The sequence below is a fragment of the Nelusetta ayraudi genome, unplaced genomic scaffold (assembly GCF_046127955.1).
Source record: "Nelusetta ayraudi isolate G7.1 ecotype Tasmania unplaced genomic scaffold, CSIRO-AGI_Nayr_v1 ptg000136l, whole genome shotgun sequence".
NCBI lineage: Eukaryota > Metazoa > Chordata > Actinopteri > Tetraodontiformes > Monacanthidae > Nelusetta > Nelusetta ayraudi.
The window spans coordinates 3,691,882-3,712,725 of NW_027466186.1; the positions used below are offsets into that span (position 1 = coordinate 3,691,882).

Sequence of the window (20,844 nt, forward strand, 5' to 3'; positions counted from 1 at the left end):
GTGACAAGGAGTAATTATTTACTGCGCCGAGCAGCACAGTTCGCCATGCGGTAATTGGAAACTCTATTGAAGCTGTAAATACAGCACCCTCTGCTTGCTGCCGTGTAGGGAGGATTGCTGTTTTTCCGCATGTGGCTCCTACACATGTTAGCCGCCCAGCTCATTGCTGGGGAGGGTCGGCTGTACTAACCAAGAACAAAACCAAGACAGACAAAAAAAAAGAGGACAAGCTGATTGATGAAGGTGGTGGGATGTGCAAGTTATGTTTGCTCTGCTCTGCCTGACTCACACCACAGGACGGTCGATTGGGATGTTAACAAATGCCGCGGAGGAGCAGGCAGCAACACGTCTGTCTTGTTAACGGCACCATGAAACCGAACAGAGATGCACGTCCAATTTTAAATGCAGTAACTTAGCAGTTAGTCACAACGCTTGCCGCCGAGGTTTGCGCTCATTTAGGGTTCTATTGTGTAACAGTCGGTGTGTAGTTGGTGGATCACTCTGAAAAGAAGTTTAGTGTTATGAGACACAAAAAAGATTGAGGGTTAACCTCTTGTCCGCCCCCTGCATCACCATGGGCAAACAGTCATTTGCAATGTGTAGTTTTCCAAACGGAAACTGCAGCTGCGCATTCTTTCGCTGTGTCAATGTGTTTTTTTAAGTCGGTGGTTTCTGTCTCCTCTCCACAGGTTAACAGGATTCACCATGCCTCCACCTGTTACCAGTTCTGGCTCCATCTTTTCACTGAGGCTTACCAGTGACTTTGCAGTAAGCGCTCATGGATTTAAAGTAGTTTACGAAGGTAAGAAAAGCATCGCTCAGTGTTCCTTTCCCCTTTCCTTCACATGACACTTGTTACTTAAACACAGATTGATTGGTCAACTCATTTTTCATGCAGAAATTCAACAACAACTGAGTTAATGAAAACTAAATCGAGCTCATTGAAATAAATGTGGTACTTTCTAATCATCATGGCTCACCCCTAAGTTGCTGAACCTTTCCCTGCCACTCTGGAGGTGCATCTGAAATTACATGGCAGATGGCAGGGGGAATTAGTTGTGCTAATGGATGTACCGAGCGATCAGTGTAGAAGCAAAGCGGAGTGCAGCAGGGAGCTGTGCAAATATCAACTATCCTTGTGTGATCCTCTTTCTCAGTCCGTACTCTGGTTTCATCTCTTCGCCAACTCCACTGCCTCATCTTCGGTTCCTACATTGTGGCCATCCAGATTTTGTCGGATGCAGCCCTTTGTTTAGTTTTGTTTTTGTTTTTACCTTTGAATTTTATTTTCCTGATCCCCTCCTGTTGGCCTGTCCTTTACCTTCCTCCTCTCCAGCCGCCTCCTGCCTGTTTTCCTCTTTGTCTTATGTGGGTTTCGGTTTCATCTCTTAATACGCTGCAACAGTAACTCAGCTGCCTCACATCCCTGCCTCCTCCACCCCAGTCCCTGTGAACCCCCTCACACACACACACAAACACACACACACACACACACACACACACACACACACACACACACACACACACACACACCCCACTCTGCCCCGGACCTGACCAATCTCAGACCTCTCCCCTCTCCATCTGCCAACTTGCTTTCTCTCTCTGGCTGTCAGCGACATTTTCACACACGCCCATCTGCACATTCACCCTGTCTACCGCAACCTTTCCTGTTGGCTTTCATCTTTTTTTTTTTTGACTTTGCTCGGCTGAATCGGGTTTTGTTCTTCCACTTGTCTAATCTTCGGATGAATCGTCCACTGATTTGAAATTTTAATCAAAATTCTCACATCTCTGACCAGGGGTTGGGCCGATGTACAAACCTTCAAGCAATTTTGGACAAAAGCTAAATATGAAGTTCACTGGATGTTCTCTGTGACTCATTCGCCTTGGTGGAACATCAAAACAACTGGGATAATGGTTTAATATTTAATATGGGAGAATGTTAATAATTTGTGGTATTCTGCCATCTCTTTACAATCTGTCCACATTTAAAAAAAAATACCTAAATCATCCAGACATGTTTATCCAATTACCCAAAACTGAATGCCCTTATGTTTTACAAACATGAGCAATGCAGACAACACACACATCTCTTTGTGCATAACTGCACATCAGCTTTTTCTTTTTTTTTAACAGCAGGGGAGGTTGGATCTGTGTGTGTGCGAGACGTGAGTTAATTCACTGTCACCAGTCACCTCCAGACTCTCTCTGTCCTCGACGTAATGTTACATCAATGAAGTGAAACTCGGTTTCCCTGCAGTCAGCAGTTAACATCCCAGTACATTAAGAGCCGAGGGGAGGCGCGCCTGCCCCTCATAAATAGGGGAAGTCACTGATGCTGACAGGTGGAGGCAGAGTGAGGAAAACTCCACCTTTCACTCTCCAAACTTTAATCATGAACATGTGATGTAGACTATACAACAGAATAGTGTCTATCTCCCTGTCAGTGAGTGACTTTGCTTTTCCAACTTGAGAATAGAACAGAGTTGCGACTTGTGACCTCGTCATCAATGCATCTCATGTCACCTGCCATGCAGTTGTCAGACCTTACATATGTCCAAATATATTATTATTTCTTTAAGAGACTGCAGAGATTATCATCATACATCCCCATAAACTCCAGTCTGAGCCCCTTGTGACTTGACATGCAAATTCTCAGTATACTCTTCCGCAATGCATTAATTTGCAAACCTCGGTCAGAGCTGTATAACTTATTCCCTGTCATGCCTGTATGGGGTCTCTGAATCCCACGCATGAATATGTATGCGGTATCGCTCATTCTTCAGACTGAAGATGGGCGCTACTTGTAGACCAGCAGAGCTGATTGAATCATGACTGTATGTAAGTAGATTTGAGTCTGTCGTGCGCGTCAAGGACACATGAAAGGACGTTGACAGATGGAATCTTCAACTGCTCGGCTGTCATTTCAACACTAAGTCGTGGCCTTAAAAGACTAAAGCAGACTCTGCTCGAGGTGTGCATTGACATATGGGTAGGGAGATGATCGATGCACAGCTAACTGGACCTAATTGGGTGGTGCCGATGGCAACGGGGAGGCAGCTGAACGCCCTCTGCAACAAGACCTAAAGCTGGTCAGATGTTGTTGTTGCCTTTCACTGGATCCTGTAAGCTTTGACTGTACATAACATGTAAACAACTGACTGCTCACCCCACATTGTATTTACAATTGAACGGAAACATAGCTGAGACAACTAAACCACCCTCAGCCTTTCTGTATCTTCACCTCCCAAACCCTAAATTTAAAAGAAATAATTATTTTTTAGAAACCATGCGATCCCCTCTGATCTGACCCAGTAGTTGATTTTTATTATTGCTTTTGTTTTGTTTTTAAATTCCCTTCTAATTTCCCCTCTTTGCCTCTGTGAAACTCCTGCTCGGCAGCCTCTCCAGCAGTCGGTTAGGATGCCAGACAAGCGGTCCGCGGGCAGCTCCTGTGAGGATGGCGTGCCGCTTGTGTGCTCACAAACACTGCCACTCCGTCAGACTTCCATCTTCTTCAAAGGGCTACGTAGTCATTAGATATACAGGCGAAATAAATAGCTCAGCCCCAGAGAAATCTCGCACCAAACCAGCTCATTTGCCAGTCCACAAAACAGACTTGTTAACACTGCAGTGCAGGCTAGCGTCCTCCTGCCTCACTCTGCTGTGCCGCACTGTAGAGGGCTGCTGAAGTAAAAAAAAAAACAACAAAAAAAAAACAAACCCGCCATGGTCACTTCAGATTTGTATTTAATTTTGCATATGTTTTGATCTTTTTAAATATGAGCAAATTATTTAAAAGTTTTTTTCTCCTTTGATGCCAAAGAAAATTCCTGCTTGATCATATTGATGTTTTTCAAGGTTTCTCTTTTCTTTTGAAATCCGTATACGGTACTCAAAGATTTATTTTGCTGTGTAAAGTTAAGCCACCCTCCCCCCCTTTTTAAATCAGTGTTCAATTTGTTGTATGCACAGCGCTTCAAGGAGTTAAACGCACAGTGCCTCTCTATTCCCATATGGCAGTTTGAATTGTACAGGATTTGATGAGAGTTTCAAGCAGCCGCTGGTCATGATGAGCAGATGCTTCCCTCAAGTTTCAGCTAAATAAACAAATTATTTAGTTCCCCTGAAACTACCACAGTTGTTTGCTGAGAGCCACCACTGTGTCTAAAACTCTTAATTTCTTCGGGGGGTCATTGAAACACTCAACACATGCTGGTGTCCTGATTCAGTGGTAAATGGAAGTTTTTGGCGGTCAAAGCACTTCTGTTTAACACATAATGTTGTTAACGTTCAAGGCCTGAATGAATAAGGGTCTTGTTTCAAAGAATTTGCACAAACTCGTTTGGCACATCCTTTGAGTTAATTTGTGAATCGAATCCAGACCCGAAACATTGTTCTGAGTTGAAATGCACATTTAACGCAAGGCGTTGAATCACAAAACATGCAATCCTTTTTCAATTAAATAAAAAAAAAATACTTGTGCTACCAGTCCTTTGCTGATCTGATCTCCAAGTGCATCTGCCAGACAGATTATTGTTTCTGTAGTGTTTAAGAATTCAGTGCTGTAAGCTCGAGGACTAAACGCTTCACATCCAGCCTTTTAAAAAAAAAAGAAGAAAACACGAACATGAGTCAGGACAGTCATATTTCTTGGAAAATTCTGTGTCATCTTGTAAATAATTGATATGCTTTTGGATTTTTGCACGGCTGAGTGCAATCTGTCCGGTGTTGCAACAACATCTGGTGAGAGTGTAGCTCTGTTAGGCGTTAAAATGCTACAAGCTGCTGTTTTGATTGTGTTTCAAATACCGAGAAGTGCACAAGCTGAATTCCAATCATCGTCACAGCATGTTGGTGGTTATCAGTGGTCATGCTTATGATGCAGCACAAAGGGCACATTGCTGATTAAGTAAGTAAAGGCTTGGCTCGATTGCATTGAATGGCAGATCACCTGCATTTCACATCCTGGTAAGCTTTTTACCCACAAATGTGCAACGTCAGTTGGAATTCACACACGTGCTTGTGAATCTTGTTTTCCTTCCGACACCACTGGCCCTGTTGTTTACTATTAAGTCCTCCAAGAAACACTTGACTGCTCAGTTCAGCAGCCAGGCTCTCGCTCCACCTTGTTTTTTTAATTGGCAGGGCTTAAAAAGCAACAGCTCACTGTGGGTTTGACTTCTCCCCAGTGACATTTGCCAAACCTAAATGGTAAAAGTCCATTTAAAAAGGACTGCTGTGATGGAAGACTTAGCTTAAAAGGAGTTTGCAGAATATGTAGTTGTACGCAGCAGAGCAGTCTTGATTGCTTGATTTTTTTTTTTTCCAGACTGTTTTGACTTTATTTTTTCCCTCGTGTGCAAATGTTTTCGGCTCAGCGGTGTGCGGAATTCCAACTCTGCTGCTCTCTGCTTCACACTATAAAGAGCTGTTGAATTGACTTGTAGATGTTTAGATTGCCTTCATATGCCAAGCCACACATTGTTCTGCCTCACAAATTTGCTATTTCAAACAAATAAATCAAAGTTTCATAGATTCTCAGCAAATCCCAGGGGTGGCTTTCACTGTTGATGCCAGGGATCAAGTTGTGTATGGAGAATACATTGAATATGAATGTATTGAAGGAATGTACGTTGTTGTTACCAGTGTGTTGCAAGATTTTCATTTTCATTCATCAGACCTGACTGTTCACCTCATGTGATAATGGACTTAATTTAAACCTTTAAATGATGCGAGTACAGAAACTGCACACAATCTCATCCATCACTTCACCGACTAAAACTGTTCAGCCCCGCGTTTATCACCTGGCAGCAACTGCATGCATTTAGGAATTGAGACACAGTCAAGAAGAGCCGGTGAAGTTCAAATAGAGCATCAGAAGGGAGATGAAGGTGATGCAAGTGACTTTGAAGACGCCGTCATTGTTGTTGGTGGGTGCGATCATTTGAGAAGCCGCTGCTCTACTGGAGTTTTTACGTGCCAACATCTCTAGAATTTACTGAGAAGGGCTGGAAAAGGAGATAAGGTCCTGTCAGCAGCCGTGCACTGGGTTCAAGACTCCTTCAAGATGATGGAAATTAAAGCTACACATTTAAATGTAACTCCTGTTGGAACCAAGGGATGGATTCCATGCATCCAAAATATCTAAAGTTAAGGTTTTGTAAGAGGTTGGTCTTGGAAACAGTCATTTTAAAGGTGTTTTTGTCACCAATTTTTGTCTTGTGCAAGCTTAGCTTTTTCCTGTTTGTTTATAAACAAAACCAAATGTGCACTTACATTTTATTAACACCTCCGTTGTTGGAATTTAATTTTGCGTACAAAGACAAACAGCTGGCAGGTGATGCTAAAGATGTCACCTGTAGAAATCAAAAGGGCATATGTGACCGTTCAACAGCCAGCGTCAGATCATTTTTTTTTTGTTAACATATCTTTATTTATCTCATATTTAATATCTTTTTATTTAATATACTTAGGAAAACAAATGCGTTTTAGTCTACCACACAGTTTCCCATTTCTCTAACATAGGTCCAGTTATCCATGGCACACGGTGTAATAGAGTTGCGCTTGGTTTTGGGTCTCTCAGGCTTGCTGCTTGGAATAATTAGCCAGCGAGCAGATGGCATGTAATCAAAAACATTCATTTGACTTGACTGCACGATCAGTCACAAGCTGTGGGTTAAGTTTTAGTTTCCCTGTCAACACGGCTTCTCTTGGTCTGATCATACAGAACTTGCTTGTGCGTTGTTGGTGATTTTTGGTTCATCCATTTTGACCAACTGCTTTTGTACCAAGTCTTTTAATCTGAACAACAACAATCTGAAATCTCACAGAAGGTATAATGGCACTTTAGTGGCAAAGTGACAGCTGTGTTTCTATAACGTGTGTGGGGAAATTTGTCACGTTAACATGTTAACAATAATAGTCAGAAGCAAAATTATTTTTCTTTTATTAATGCCAAACATTCCTGCATGCAATTTGCTGCTTTGCCCTCTACAATTTTTCATTTTATTTTTGAGGAATATTCATAGCTGGGAAGGCACATGTAAAGTAATATTTTGTACCACTGTATAAAGAGTAGTATTTAAAATAATAATTAACTGTTTTTAAAGCCCCATCAAGTTATTTAGACGGCATTACTTGCACCTTTTTTCCTGCAAATAAAACCTCTGTGCTTTAAAATGGAGGTAAAGTGTATGATGTGAATTTCACACTTTGGTAACTTGTGGAAAAGGTTGAGTATGTATGTAATGGGCCAAAAAGACAAAATCATTTCCTCTGTGACTTTAAAATGGAATCTCATACTTTGTGTGTGCTTGAGAATTTAATTGAGATGTAATTTGATTAAGGAGGGAAAAAATTGAGAAGTTAAATGCCAAAAGAGTACCGGAGTGAGTTGTTCTTCGGGCCAGTTATCACACTCACGTAAGATTTTCATCAAAATTCTCTTTCAATAGGAGTCTATTGTTCTGAAGCTCTTTGGTTCCGTCAGCTAATAAGGAGGCTGCCAGTAATTTCTGGGGAATTGCTTTCTGTTAGAGGAGTCTAACTTCACTATTCCACCTGTGGAGATGCCTCCCTGGATACTAATGCAACTTTTGTTCTGGTTGTGTTACTGCTCATTATTATGCTTATGCAGATGCTTCAACGTCAACATACAAACAGCATAGCTGTTCTCAATATTTCAAGAACACCTTAATAGAATGTCCCTTACACAATTATACTAATACACTAAAGCAATGTGTGGCACTCATCTCAAATATCAATGTCACTTCTTGTATTTGTAGATTTTCATCATTACTCCTCTGAACTTTTGTGTGGAGAGTTCACATTTCTGAATTCTGAGCTGCAGTGCAACAGCGGTCAAAGAATTCTAGGTGTTTTTTCTGAGTGTCATGTTATATTTTTAACGCCAAGTTCTCCTCTGACTGCTTCACTGGAACAAGAATAGCGAGACTCTGGCACGCGAGTTTGACCATCGCGACTGAATGATAGATGTTAAACTTGGTAGATTTAAAGAATAATGGCCTTGAGCTACACTCTTATTCTTCCCCTCTTTGCAGAGCTGAGAAGCAGCTCCTGTGGAAACCCTGGGATTCCACCCAAAGGGATATTAAATGGAACTCAGTTCAACGTGGGTGACAAGATCCGCTACAGGTGTGTCACCGGCTACGTCCTGGATGGACATTCACTCCTCACCTGTGTGAATAATGCAGCCGGAGTGTCAGTGTGGGACTTTCCTGTGCCAATCTGCAGAGGTGAGTACATTTTATCTCTTGATCTGTGTGATTAATGATTTAATATAACAACGTCTTGCTGCTGCTTCTGCCAACGGATTTCTTACTTACATAGTTTCCCTATCATATTAAAAGTCTTTATATCAACACATCACTCATGGGTCCCCTGGGATGTTTAAAATGATCAGGGGAATGTGTTGGTTTCGACCTCTTGTCCTTTTTGAAATTTATTAATTTCAAAAGTTAATTACTTTGGATGACTGACAGCCAAGTGGCTGCATTTAGTAATGGATAGAAGTGTATAAGTCTGGCCCCAGACTTCGATACATTAAGATGCATTTTAATCAGAAGGAATGATCATATTCAAATTTGAAGGAGCCCTGCAGGCCCAGAGATTATGTTTTAATTCTAATACGACCACTATTGTGCAAAGATGAGCCTGGTTGATACACTCTCAGAATTTGTAATCATGCTGTACATTGACTTAAGCTGAGTAGACCGTTGTTTAATTTGGAATAGATAAACTGATTTCTAAGTGACTTTATGTTGTATGAAGTGTTACTTGATTTGATTGTGGAAAAAAGAATGGCTGTGAATTCCAGTCTCTCTGCGCTCCCCAACATACAGCTATAAACCTATGTATATCAATGTGTGTGTTTATAGGAAGGAAAAATCATTCTCCATTTCTACATTATTTTTACTGCTTAATATTTTGTTTTGTGATTTTTACATCAGTCCGCATATCAATCAGCTTTCTATTATAACTGCAAAATAAATCCAATGAGATTATTGTCTTCGTTCAACATCAAGATCTCCAGTTGATGATGTTGAGTTCAACACGTTTGATACCACAGCATGAATCTTATTTTTCACTCATGCATATTCTGCATAGGAAGACTCATCCTCCTATCTTGGTAACGCCTGACTTGTAGATCTCTGCAAAGTTTATTTTTTAATCATTCTTTACAAATACATTATGTGAGTTTGCCAGTGGTCCGAATTCACCAGGATTCACCTCCAACTGTTTAATCAGCTTGGATTGTTGAGTTGAGTGAAATCCCTGCTCTATTTGGAGCACTCTGTACATTTATTTTTTAAATATTTGTCTTCAACAATGATGTGCAAACTCACGCAAACGAATGAGATGGAGCTCTAGAAATGTTTTTCTTCAGAGACACCACTAAGCAAGTCCAAAATCTGGCAGTGTGTCATGTATTTGGCCATGCAAAGACGTGTGCTGGAGGAATGGCAAGCATTGAGGGGAACACAAGGCTGGAGATGGATGATTCTCCCCTTCTTTGCTGTATTACCACAGGCCCAAATCATTTTTCTTTTTCAGGCTCAGACGCTGCTTGACGCGCTCTCTCTCTCGCCACTCTCCTTCCATTTCTTTCTTTCCCTTCCTTCCTCTTGGTCTCGGTCTCTCCGTTTCGTCTAAATCCAGTCCGACTCCTGTATGCGTCCAGATGGCCCTTTGATCCTTTTTCCTCAGAGATCTTGCCCTTTTAACTCATCAACAACTGTGTCACACTAAACACACAGCTCCATAATCTCTGAGCAACCCACCACCGGCCAACACCTCAGTATTTCCACCAGTCATCTCCTTTTGTTGGCGTCTCACCCTTTTATCTTTCTCCCAGTCTCCTTCTTTTTGACTGCCAAGTTCCAAAATTCACCCCCCTCCAACGTTTGTCAGTGTACAGCCACCGGGGACAGGAGATGGAGAGTAGGAAAGAGACGGAAAAGAGCAGGAAAAAAACAGTTTAAAGCCAAATAACGGATAAATGAAACCCAATTTTGACCGATATTAGACATAATTACAGAACCATAAAATGATCAGATACAAGTATATTAGCTGGACAGAGTTGTCAACTTCAATTATCCTAAAAGTAATCACAATGGCAAAAAGCAATTCAACATTTCTGTAGGCTTAATTAAATCAACCACTCAGAATCATAATCTGACTTGGAAAATAAATGATATGGGCTTTTCTCACTGCACCAATATTTGATTTTTGGATAAAAATCTGAATGTTGGGATTGTAAATAGCCAATGGTGATGTACAACTAGGGGTACTGCCAATGCTCGAGCATTAGCCCCGGTAGAGTTCTGTGCCTCTTGCAATTTAGATCAGTGTTTACATCCTTTATTAACTGCTGTGTTATACAAAATGATTTCGACAAGTGTTGCACTTGTTAGATTTGGCTTCAAACTACTGGTTTGCTGAGAGTTTTCCGAAGCAATCCAGAGTGACAATTAAAAGATTTTGTCAGGAAGGAACTTTCACACCAGGTGCCTGCACCCAATTCTGGGCAAACTTGACCCCGAAGTCCAGCATTTGATGAGTGTGAACACAAGCTTGCTGTGCAACATGCTTGCGCCCTGCTGAAACAATTGCTGTTGGTCACGGTTTCTGTGTACATGCTGGGTCATGTGTCTGCCCTCACACCTTAATTGTACCAATGCTGAGGCGCACATGAGCTGCGACTGACCACTGAACAAATGGGAACATTACATGGTAGACAATGTAAAATTGAGACAACCAATGAGGAGTTTGTCGTTAGTGCCTCTTGTGCCTTGGTGCTACAAAACAATGGTGCAAGCATGGTGTGAAAATACCCTGAGCCAAGCAATGACATTATTTACCAGTTAAAAAAATCCTCTGCACTCAGCTTCTGACTGCACTATGCAGATGATATTGTGATAAAGACACTGAATCGATGTGAGTTCAAATAAAAGGATCCTATAAAGTTTGAAAAAGCATCTCCCCCCCATTAGTTTCCTTTCACTGTACTGATAGTACCATACCAGGTGACATTTTGTTTTTAAAATAATGTGTTGAGACATTGGCACTTACCTGTACAGAAATCAGTGGTAATTTTTAAAAAAAACTATTGAGAAAAACAAAGAAAAAGAATCCAGGACAGCAGACTGGGCCGATGTTAAAGTCACAAGGACGGACAGTTTTTGACAAAAATGTAGAGAAATGAAGAGCAAGCAGGAAGGCGGTGAGATGGAGAATTACTGTCTCTTCTCATCATGAGTAGCTGCTGGATCTCTCAGGAGCGTAGTTCGATTTCTTCAGTCTAAATCATCTCTGGACATTCATTAAACCAGGCACCGAGACAGCAGACAGGGACAGTGTGGCAACATGAGAATGCACTCTATTGATATTCTGTCATTTAAGCTCCCAGTCACAGTCCAACATAATAAGTAAATTAGGCCAAAGAGAAAACTTGACCTTTACAAAACATTTCCATACCTGTGAATGGGCTCGCAACTATTTCTGTAACTTTTTTTTTTTTTTTTTTTTTAACAAGCCACTCAAATTAAAAAAAAATAAAAAATCAATTTCTGTGCACTTGCTCATGGCAATATCTATTTTATATGTTTATCTGAGTGAAGAAGTTCAAGCTTAAGAGAGAGAAAATATATATATACATATATGTATATATATATATATATATATGTATGTATATCCAACATCCCCATTTAGTGCACAGCCACTTGAAAGCTGCAGCTCCGTAGCTTTAAACAGCAATATCTGACATTCACCGTGACCTATGAAAATTGTATGTATTAATAAACCTTAATTATATGACACACTGTTGCATGGTTCTAATGCGCTCCTGCGTTGCTCACTTAGGGGCTCTTTGCTCTAATAATTCATTCAAATGTAAAATTAGGAAGCAGTGATCGGTGTAATGAAATGATCCCCAAACAGTATGCATTGTGGAATGTGCTTATCATCCCTACACTCATTACCCTTCTTACTATTCATTATCCCTATCAATGTTTAACATGACTTGCAGCTGAGCGAATGTGGGGACTTACTGTTCATTGTGCAGTGCCTTCGCATTAGCACTGGCATTATCACAAAGGGGACACCTGATTCATTTGAGAGAAATTTTATTCATGCGTCGCTTCCCCATTCATCCGTGGGGCTGAATATTTCCACGTGGAATTTTTTGTATATCTGATCAAAGTCAAGGGGAGAGAGGATTAACCCCTCCTCAAGTAGCGTTAGATTCCTGATGCTCGGATGTAAATGAGCTCAGCTAAAGCAGTCCCTAATCCCGGCAACCATCTTTTTCTTTTTTTTTTCAAGCTGCCACCATTTTTAGGGAGACAGCTCTTTTCCCCTTAATCCACAGCACGCTTTAACGATTTACTACGGAACACGGTGCCCGCTTTCCATGCCTCATGTCACTAAACATCGATAGCGAAATGTTGCTCAAACACTTCCCTGCATGCCAATGAAGCGCTGGATGCGTGAGTGCGTGAGGCATTATCCAGCACTGAGTGTCATTTAAAAATTCTCAATCTTTAAAGCCCCCCCCCACCCCCCAAGCCCGGAACCCCCCCACAAGCTGCAGTTTGCTGGTTCATGATTTACAGTTTCACGTGTGGATGCCTTTTAAACAAAGACCCCCCCTCTCCCTTGAAAAATGCTATTCCTCCTTATGTAGGATAATGAATGAAGAGAGGGGGAAAAAATCCATCTGTGCCACTTCAGGAGTGCTGTGCTGGAATAATGGCAACACAAAAAGCAAACAGAGAGAAAAAGTCTTGCCTCTCAGGTGTTTTCTTTATCTTTCCTCCTCTTTTTGATCAAACTGTCCAAGGTATTTCCCGTCGGTGTGTATTTTTCTCGACTGATTCCTTATCAAGCAGATTTTGCTGCCTTTTTCAATTTCGCGTCCAGCGGTATACTTATCTCTCCTCTAGTACAATATCTAACACTGCGCTGCCACTTGCCCTCCCCCAGACGTGGACCCATCTGTTTCTTTATTGGTAAATCAAGATTCAGAAGGAAAATGTTGAGGTGACTATTGAGTAGGCTTGTGTCATTTTGAATGGTGATTAAAGCTAATTTCATTCACGTGCGCTGGAGACTCATGAGAGAGTAGAATGGTATCTGATGCAGAAGCATATATGCCTCTGTGAAAAAGACTCATCCCTCTGTGCGCTTTCCATGCGCTTGGTGTATGAATCCCTGCCGTCTCCAGCAGTATCAGTGCCATCGCTGCCATTCTGATGAAGACTTTGATCCGTCCCGACCTTCAGCTATCGTGTCAAAAAGCACAGATCCAGCCAACTAGAGGGTTCTCTGCTTTTCCACGTCACCCCCGCCCCCTTTTTTTTTTCTTTATCTTCTTTTGATTTTCCTACATCCGCTTCCTTGTCCCCTGACCAATCGCCTAATGTGGCGTACAGGAATGTTCCGGGGCTGGCAGTTCTGACAGCTCCGAGTGGAGCGCTGAGCCATCAAAGGTTTCAACTGGCACAGCTGAGTGTCACATATTAGTCTTAAATGATGTGAAAACTGTGAAAGCCCTACCATCATTAGAATGCTTCGGGGAGGGGAAGAAATGGATAAAGGGATAGAGGACAGACTGGTGGGAAATGGAACGAGAAACCTGGAAGAGGACGCGAGGAAAAGGGACTGATAATAGTGGAAATGTGTTGGGAAACAGAGCTTTGTGTCGATAAACGGAATTTGCTTTCAGCTGTTGTGTCATTTTTGGCACATGAGAAACATTTTGTTTTTCATTAAACCGGACGTGGCGAAAAGGACACCAATTAGTTACTGACATTTGAACAGAGGGAGACAACAGAGTAGCAGGTCAGGCTGGGCAATTAATTGGATATCAGTATCAATTACAATACTGGCTTCCACTGATCATAAAGACAGATTGTTGAAGCAAAACGACTGTTGTACTAGTTTAGACATTTGAGACATGTAGTCCAGCAACGGAGCCGTTACCTCTCAGTTGAGATTTTACACACTGACGCTAACTAATTGGCAGGACACCTTTGTCTTGTAGTGTTGACAGTTGCAGTGAAGAGCACTGTGTTTTCAGCAGTCGTGTCGTTGTTGTAATGAATGCAGATAATGACTTGGCACAGTTTGTTAAAGGTCCAGTGTGTAATATTTGGTTTAATTTATGATTTTTAGATTGGTAAACGCTTAATATACTGCCCATAAATACATTAATGAAAGTTTTTAATCGCAGTACAACAAAATTAATTTGGTTCTCCTACTCTTACAATGGCTCTCTTTCTTATACATGTATATATCTAAGGAAGCCCTATGTAGATAATCCATCCCGCCTGACAACACATTTCGTAATTACAGTGACTACTCGCGTCTATGAATAAACTAACGAAGAAGAAAATTGATGATGAAGTATCAAGGTTTTGGTGCGCAGGACACCGTAGTTCACTGACAAGCTCGGGAGGGGGAGGATGAGGGAGAGTGAAAGACGCTGCAATCTAAAATGTAGCAACTTGATGTTGCTGTTTCTTCTTCAAAAGTCACAAACTCCACAATCTTCTGTTTCTTCCATTCCATATGATGTTAGCCTTGTGGAGGCTTTCCTGCCTGAATCTACTATCATTGTAGTGTTGAGCGATGGCTCTGAAATAAGTGGTAATGTGTGTTTGCTGCCCCTTTCCCTCCCTCCCCTGCCGGCGTTTCTCTTCGGTGACTGACAGCGGAGGACACGTGCGGCGGCACCCTGAGGGGCTCCAGTGGCCTCATCTCCAGCTTTGATTTCCCCGGCGGTGACTCTCCTGGTGCTGGGGGAGGTGGTGGCGGTGGCGGAGGTGGCGCCGCCGGTGGCCTCGGCAGCAGTGGGGAGTGTAAGTGGACCGTACTGGCAGATCCAGGCGATACCATCTCCCTCGTCTTCACCGAGTTCCAGATGGAGGAGAAGTCCGATTATCTGGAGGTTGAAGGATCGGAGCCGCCGTCGATCTGGTGAGTTGGAGCGGCGAGACGGGCATTGCAAAAAATAAAATGAAATGTACAAACCTTACTACAATCTCAAAGAACAAAAGTATGTTGAACAAGGATAGCACAGAGAAACATGCAAACAATTATTCTTAATAGATATTGTATCATACTTTTTCAGGACCCACATAAATGTAATTTAAAGTTGAAGGAGGTCCATGGGTTATCATGAGCGTTGGCTAATTTGCCAAGGCGCAGGCCTGAAATATCATTTGACATGTTTAACAAGGGAAGTGTTTTTATCCAGCGAATGTCTGATGATTTGTGCCTTGGACAAATTAGGTTAATCAAGTGAAGATATTCCAATTATGTTTCCTGCTCTCAAGGTGCAGTGGGTAGTTTCGAAACCTTGATTAACAGGAGCAAGTTGCCATTTATGAAGAATGGAAAAAATACGTTTGCGTCAATCATTGTGGGTTCTTAAGAAATGAGAGTAAAGTATTTAAAAAGAAAAAGAAAAAAGAAAGAGAGATAAAAGCAAATTTACTGTCTCAACCCCTAAAAGGATGTTTAATACGTTTGGAGTTGCATAACACAAAATGAAGATAAAAAGATGTTAATTAGTCTCAAAAGTAGGGGAGTTGGCTTTAAGATGAGACCCCCATCTCTCTGTGGTCTGTAATGTCTCTTTTATCAAATCACGCACTCTGTTTGATCAACTAAATGGCCTAAATGATCATTAGGAACGTTGCAAATGTTCTTTTTATCTCCAGCGTCTCTGGAGTCCACGACAGTCTGTTGAGAGAAAGCACATATGTTTTTTAGACTTTTGATCACCTTCCAGAATGTTTTCTTTTTAAACTGTGTCTGTGTTTGTGTATGCGTGCACGCAATTTATTTATGTATTCCTGACTGTCTGCTTTTGCCTACAAATTGCCTCATTTTGATTAATAAGTCAACTCATAATACTGATTTGTTTTAAATCACTAAAAAAATTATTTCATTTTGATTTGTTTGCCATCAGCTTCAAAAAAGATGTTTTGTTTTGTTTTTTCTTTTTGGATAGACGCCCACACATCCCCATGAGTCTTTCTTTTATCCGAGACAAAGACAAAAAGTTTTAATTATGGTCATTTTCTTCATCCAACATGACTCAGTGTTCTTCCTGAAAGCTGTCCGTCAGTTGTGGCCTGACTGAAGCAGCCACTCATTACCGCGTCCTTGTTGTTGTCCATAACCTCCTATTTCAGCTTGCACATTGGCTGACACCTTTTGCGAGCTCGAGTTGTTTTTACTCTGCACCCAATGCATCGTTTGGCGCAAGTCACGACCAAAAAAATAAAGAAATTTTGAGAATTGGGTCTAAAGGAGGTTTTAAGACTTGCTATTCACCTTGCACTCCAATGGGCTCCTTTAAGTAGGTACATAAGTTGGGTCAGTTCTTTTTAAAGATGAGGGGAAAAAAAACGTATCAACCCTTGCATGCATATGATTTACTTCGATACAATAGCTACAGTGAGTCACCAGTGGTCAGGTCAAAATTACAGTGTTTTAGTCATAACAGGGAACCTTGAAATATGGCACCACTGATGGAAAACTCAAGTATTGTGTTTTTCGATTATATGTTAATTTTATGTTAAGGTGTTGGCGCTGGTCAAGTGCAAAGTATCAGCTGTTTGCTGTGGACAAACATGGAAGCAGCGCAGCTCAGTTCTGAGGGGGCAGCTGCGATTGCTAAAATTCATCCGCTCAAAGTGTTTTTTCTTGCCTCTTGCAGTCTAGATATTCGACTCTGAGTGGTTGAAACCATTACTGATGGGGTTGAACAACAACAGTCCTCAGCATTTCTTTGTTCTGCTGAAAGCATTGTTCTTGTTTGAGGAGATTGTTGTTCTAAATGTTACCTGGTGTCACACTACTACACTGCTGAAAGTAGCTTGATTTATTTTTTTTCCAGCTCAATTTTTTGTTTTGGAACTATCTGAAAGTATTGTGGAGTCCAACTCAGAAAACTTCAAACCATTTTTTCCTGAATTTCATAATAAGATATATTCCTGTGACCTTATTTAAAGCCTTCAAAACTTTTTCTTTTTCAGCCAAAGTTGCCTTCATTTGGTGTTGTCCCTGTCAACTGTCACCACGAAACATGCACCTTTTTCTCCAGTTACCTACCAACATCTAACTCTCAAATAGTCATTGTGTTCTTTAAAAAAAAACATGTGCTGCAGCCTGGAACAGCCTTTATCTCATTAGCCTTTTGCACAGTGTCACCATGTTCCCGGCAGATTTAATGCGCAGTTGCATTCTTTAAAGACACACACACACACACACACACACACACCAGCATAAACAGACTCGGGGCTCAGACCTCAATATGTTAACTAATAGTCTGGTAGAAACAGAAAAGAAGAATCAGAGGGACAGAAATTAATGTGAAACATAAAAATCCAGATGCAGAATTTAGGCCTTAACTGAGTCATTATTAAGGACACGTGCAGCTCAGTTTGTATATTCAATGAACGCACGAACACATACACACACACACACACACACACCCAGATTGGCAAAACAAAAACGCAATAAAGCTCACCATGTGCACATATAATAGGTGTGTTAGGATTGCAGCAACTATTAATTGAAAATCCGTCACCTTGGTTAATGGCTGAACCGTGAACGTCCGCGGCTGTAGCTGTTATTTGAAACGTTGCTAAGGCCGTTTGCAGCCCTGGTTTTAAGAGCAGCCTGGGCCTCCCTGGAACAAGCAGCATCTTTATTTATGCCACCTGAGCGGTCACCACACATCACCTCAATGCCCCGAAACTCCATGTTGATGTTATTTATGTTACCAAATGTCAGCGGCTGTCAGACACAGTTCTGTTCTAAGCTCTTCAATCCAAGTGGGAGCAGGCAAGCATGACCGCATCGGGGACACACTTCTAGGGAGATGGCTCCAACTTGTTCAGGTAAACAAAAAGCAGGCAAACCAACAGATTCAATACTCCTCCTCGCTCTCCCTCTCTCGTCTTTCTATTTCGTCGCTTTCGCCCCCAACCATCCCCCCACTCTTTATACGATTGTCTGTCACCGCGTGCAAGGCCTTTTGACAGCAAAAGCGTAGAAGCGGCTGTAGGCGGAGAGAGGTGAGCAAACTGTCAATTTAGCCTTGAGGTTTAGAGCTGTTTAACGATGATTGACGGCCTGGAAGCGGAGAGGCAGGCCAGCATCTGCTCTTAGCAATTGTAGCGTGCAAAAAAAAAACCACACACACACACATTAATCTTTGACCCACTAATCAAGCTTTCTGTTGAAACACATTGAAAAAATTTTTTTAAAGTAGGTTTATTGTTATTTATTCTTTTTTCAAGCTATGTTTATATGAAAGGCCATGAAATATAACTAAGCTACTTAAATCCTTGCTTTAACCTTTCTCACATCTCTGTGAGGGAGTTTATTGATTTCATTCTGTGGACGGGAGGGAGTGCTGATGTGGTAAAAGACATAAATTGATGTGCAAACTGTAGAATTCTTTTTTTCCCCCTCTACTCTCTGTTTCCATCTTCAGAAAGCCAACATTGGAATCCAGACTGACCAAAGACAATTGTGCTTTGTTTTTCTTCTGACCTTGTGTTCAGAAAAAGAAAAAGAGGCAAAAACAACAAGCAGCGATGATGCATCACTTTATTCACAATAAACAAGAATTTTGAAAGGATTTATAGATATACACTTTTCATGCTTACAGGCACTGCATGTCAGTGATATTTAGTTTTAAAATTTTAGTTTACCTATATTTTGATATAATACTTTTGATGTTTTTGGGCTGATTTTAAACAGCCCATATTAAGTCTCTGATAATTAAAAAGGTTCCAATGAAGTAACTTAATATTTTTAAGGGGAATGTTAAAATATTTAACAGAGGCTGTGAAATAATGGCCAGCAGTTAAACTTTGTCTTTGATTACCAAACTGCTTACTTCAAAGTTATTACTTATTTTTTAATATCCGCAGGAGAATTGCAAATTTTAGAAAGCCTTTGAAAGTTGTTTTTCCCACAGACAGAGAAACACTAGAGAAATGTAGAGCCGAGGTGCGTTAGGCAGGATGGTTTGTGCCAACTGCTGTCCACACGAATGTCCACACGAATGGCCAGATCGAAGAGTTTTCACTGTAGAATACTGAACAGCAGCATGATTTCCACTTCTATTATTTTAAATTGCCAGAGGTTTCCCTCTTTTTTCGACATGTTTTGAGCAAAATGAATTGAATTGTTATAATTTGTCGCTGTGACAAATTGTGATTCATTTAGCCCCAATTTCTGCACACAAGGACTTTTTAATGGGGTATTTGGTGTGAATGTCCTCCCGTCCTCAATGCCTGATGCCATCACTTTAATCACAGTAGTCTTCAATCTTCTAAGCAAACCAGTCACAGAATCCACAAATTGTTCTTTACGCACCTTAAACCTGGAAAGAAACATAATAAAGGCTGCACAATTTGATGAAAGATGAAATATGCAATTCATCACTAGCATCGAATTTCAGACAGATTGACCTTGTTGTAAACACTTTTCTTTTAATTTCATATCAGTCTTTTTGCAATTATGAATTTGCAAAGGTTGACACTACTTCTAATTCAATTAGAAGTGCAACAGTACTCCAGAAACAATAGTCCAGAAAATGCCAGAATGCATACCCATTTAGTCACGCGTAAACAGTCCAAACAATTGTGCAGGGGTGGAAAAACATGGCATTACAATGGGAAAATGTGTTGCTCATCCATTAGACTCCAGTATGCTCCTGCGGTGGTGAATATAGAGTGTGAAAACAGTGGGTTGCATTCACTGGTTTCATGGGAGAATGGGCATTCGTTTTTTCCATAAGCAATTTGTTTACTTGGCAGGTACAATGACACAATACCAGTCTGGATGTTGTGGAGAAATGCATCATAATTATGATGAATAAGGAACAGTTTTGACACAATGAAATGTGAAAAAAACAGGATGCAGAATTCTCATTTCCTGTTTGGGATTGTAATCTGTAGCACAACACCGTCCATGTTTAGCTACATTCAACTTCATTTACTTTACCTCCATTGCCTTCATATTCAAAACAAATGATTGAAAATAACAAAACTGACAAGCAAGTCGTCAGTCTTGCTGTTCAAATGAGATACTGTAAGTTTGTCGTCTTTGCGTTCAGTTTACTTCTTTTGGGGACCTTTACTTGGTGTTTGCACAGCAAATGAAGGCAGTGGTGCTCTTGCCGCATTTTCTCACTGTGCAAACAGAGGGCAGCAGAGAGAGTGCAGCTATTAAAACGACTGTACAAAACATGAACAAACCAAAAACAAGCAGGAATTACGCAACTTATATATTCCTTGTTACCAGACGAGAATACCCATGGTGCCACTCACAGTTCGGTAGTGCAAAGGATCAGCTATTGTAAACCTCAGACTAAGAAACTCTTCTGTCTGGTATCCAAGAAAAAGTAAGTTCCTCTATAAACAATAGAAAAAGCAGTATGAAGTTTATACAACAGTGATAAATCATCAAGTGGGTTATTTTAGAGGATGCACATTTTGTTTCTTCACCTCAGACAGTGTATTAAAACAATGATGTCAAATGTAGGCAACATGATGAAGAGCATTAACTGTCACAGGAGCAGAACATTTAGTGGTCGATTCATTGAGAGGAAGAAGAAGAGGTAGAAGAAGTTTAGAGAAGGTCAAACTATGCTCACCTGTGAAGGTCATAGTTCATTAAATTTTCTGAAGAGGAGCCTCGAATTCACTACACTATCACTACATTCACTACATTGCAGTGTTTCACTTGTTTTACTTTGTTCTTTGGTGTTAATGTTGATGTACCTGATTGTCT

At 41.0% G+C, this 20,844-nt stretch overlaps 1 protein-coding gene across 6 annotated transcripts in view; it reads left to right on the top strand.

Annotated features, from left to right (window-relative positions):
* The window catches only part of LOC142879402 (CUB and sushi domain-containing protein 3-like), a 194,173-nt gene that overhangs the window by 28,183 nt on the left and 145,146 nt on the right, over nucleotides 1–20,844 (top strand). For all 6 annotated transcript variants that reach the window (XR_012925297.1, XM_076012676.1, XM_076012678.1 and 3 more), the window contains exons 3-5: nucleotides 690–802; nucleotides 8,064–8,258; nucleotides 14,736–15,000. Coding sequence is in view for 5 of the 6 variants with exons in the window: in XM_076012676.1 (XP_075868791.1) it covers nucleotides 690–802; nucleotides 8,064–8,258; nucleotides 14,736–15,000 (573 nt within the window). In the remaining variant the exon portion in view is untranslated. The remainder of the gene's footprint in view (nucleotides 1–689; nucleotides 803–8,063; nucleotides 8,259–14,735; nucleotides 15,001–20,844) is intronic.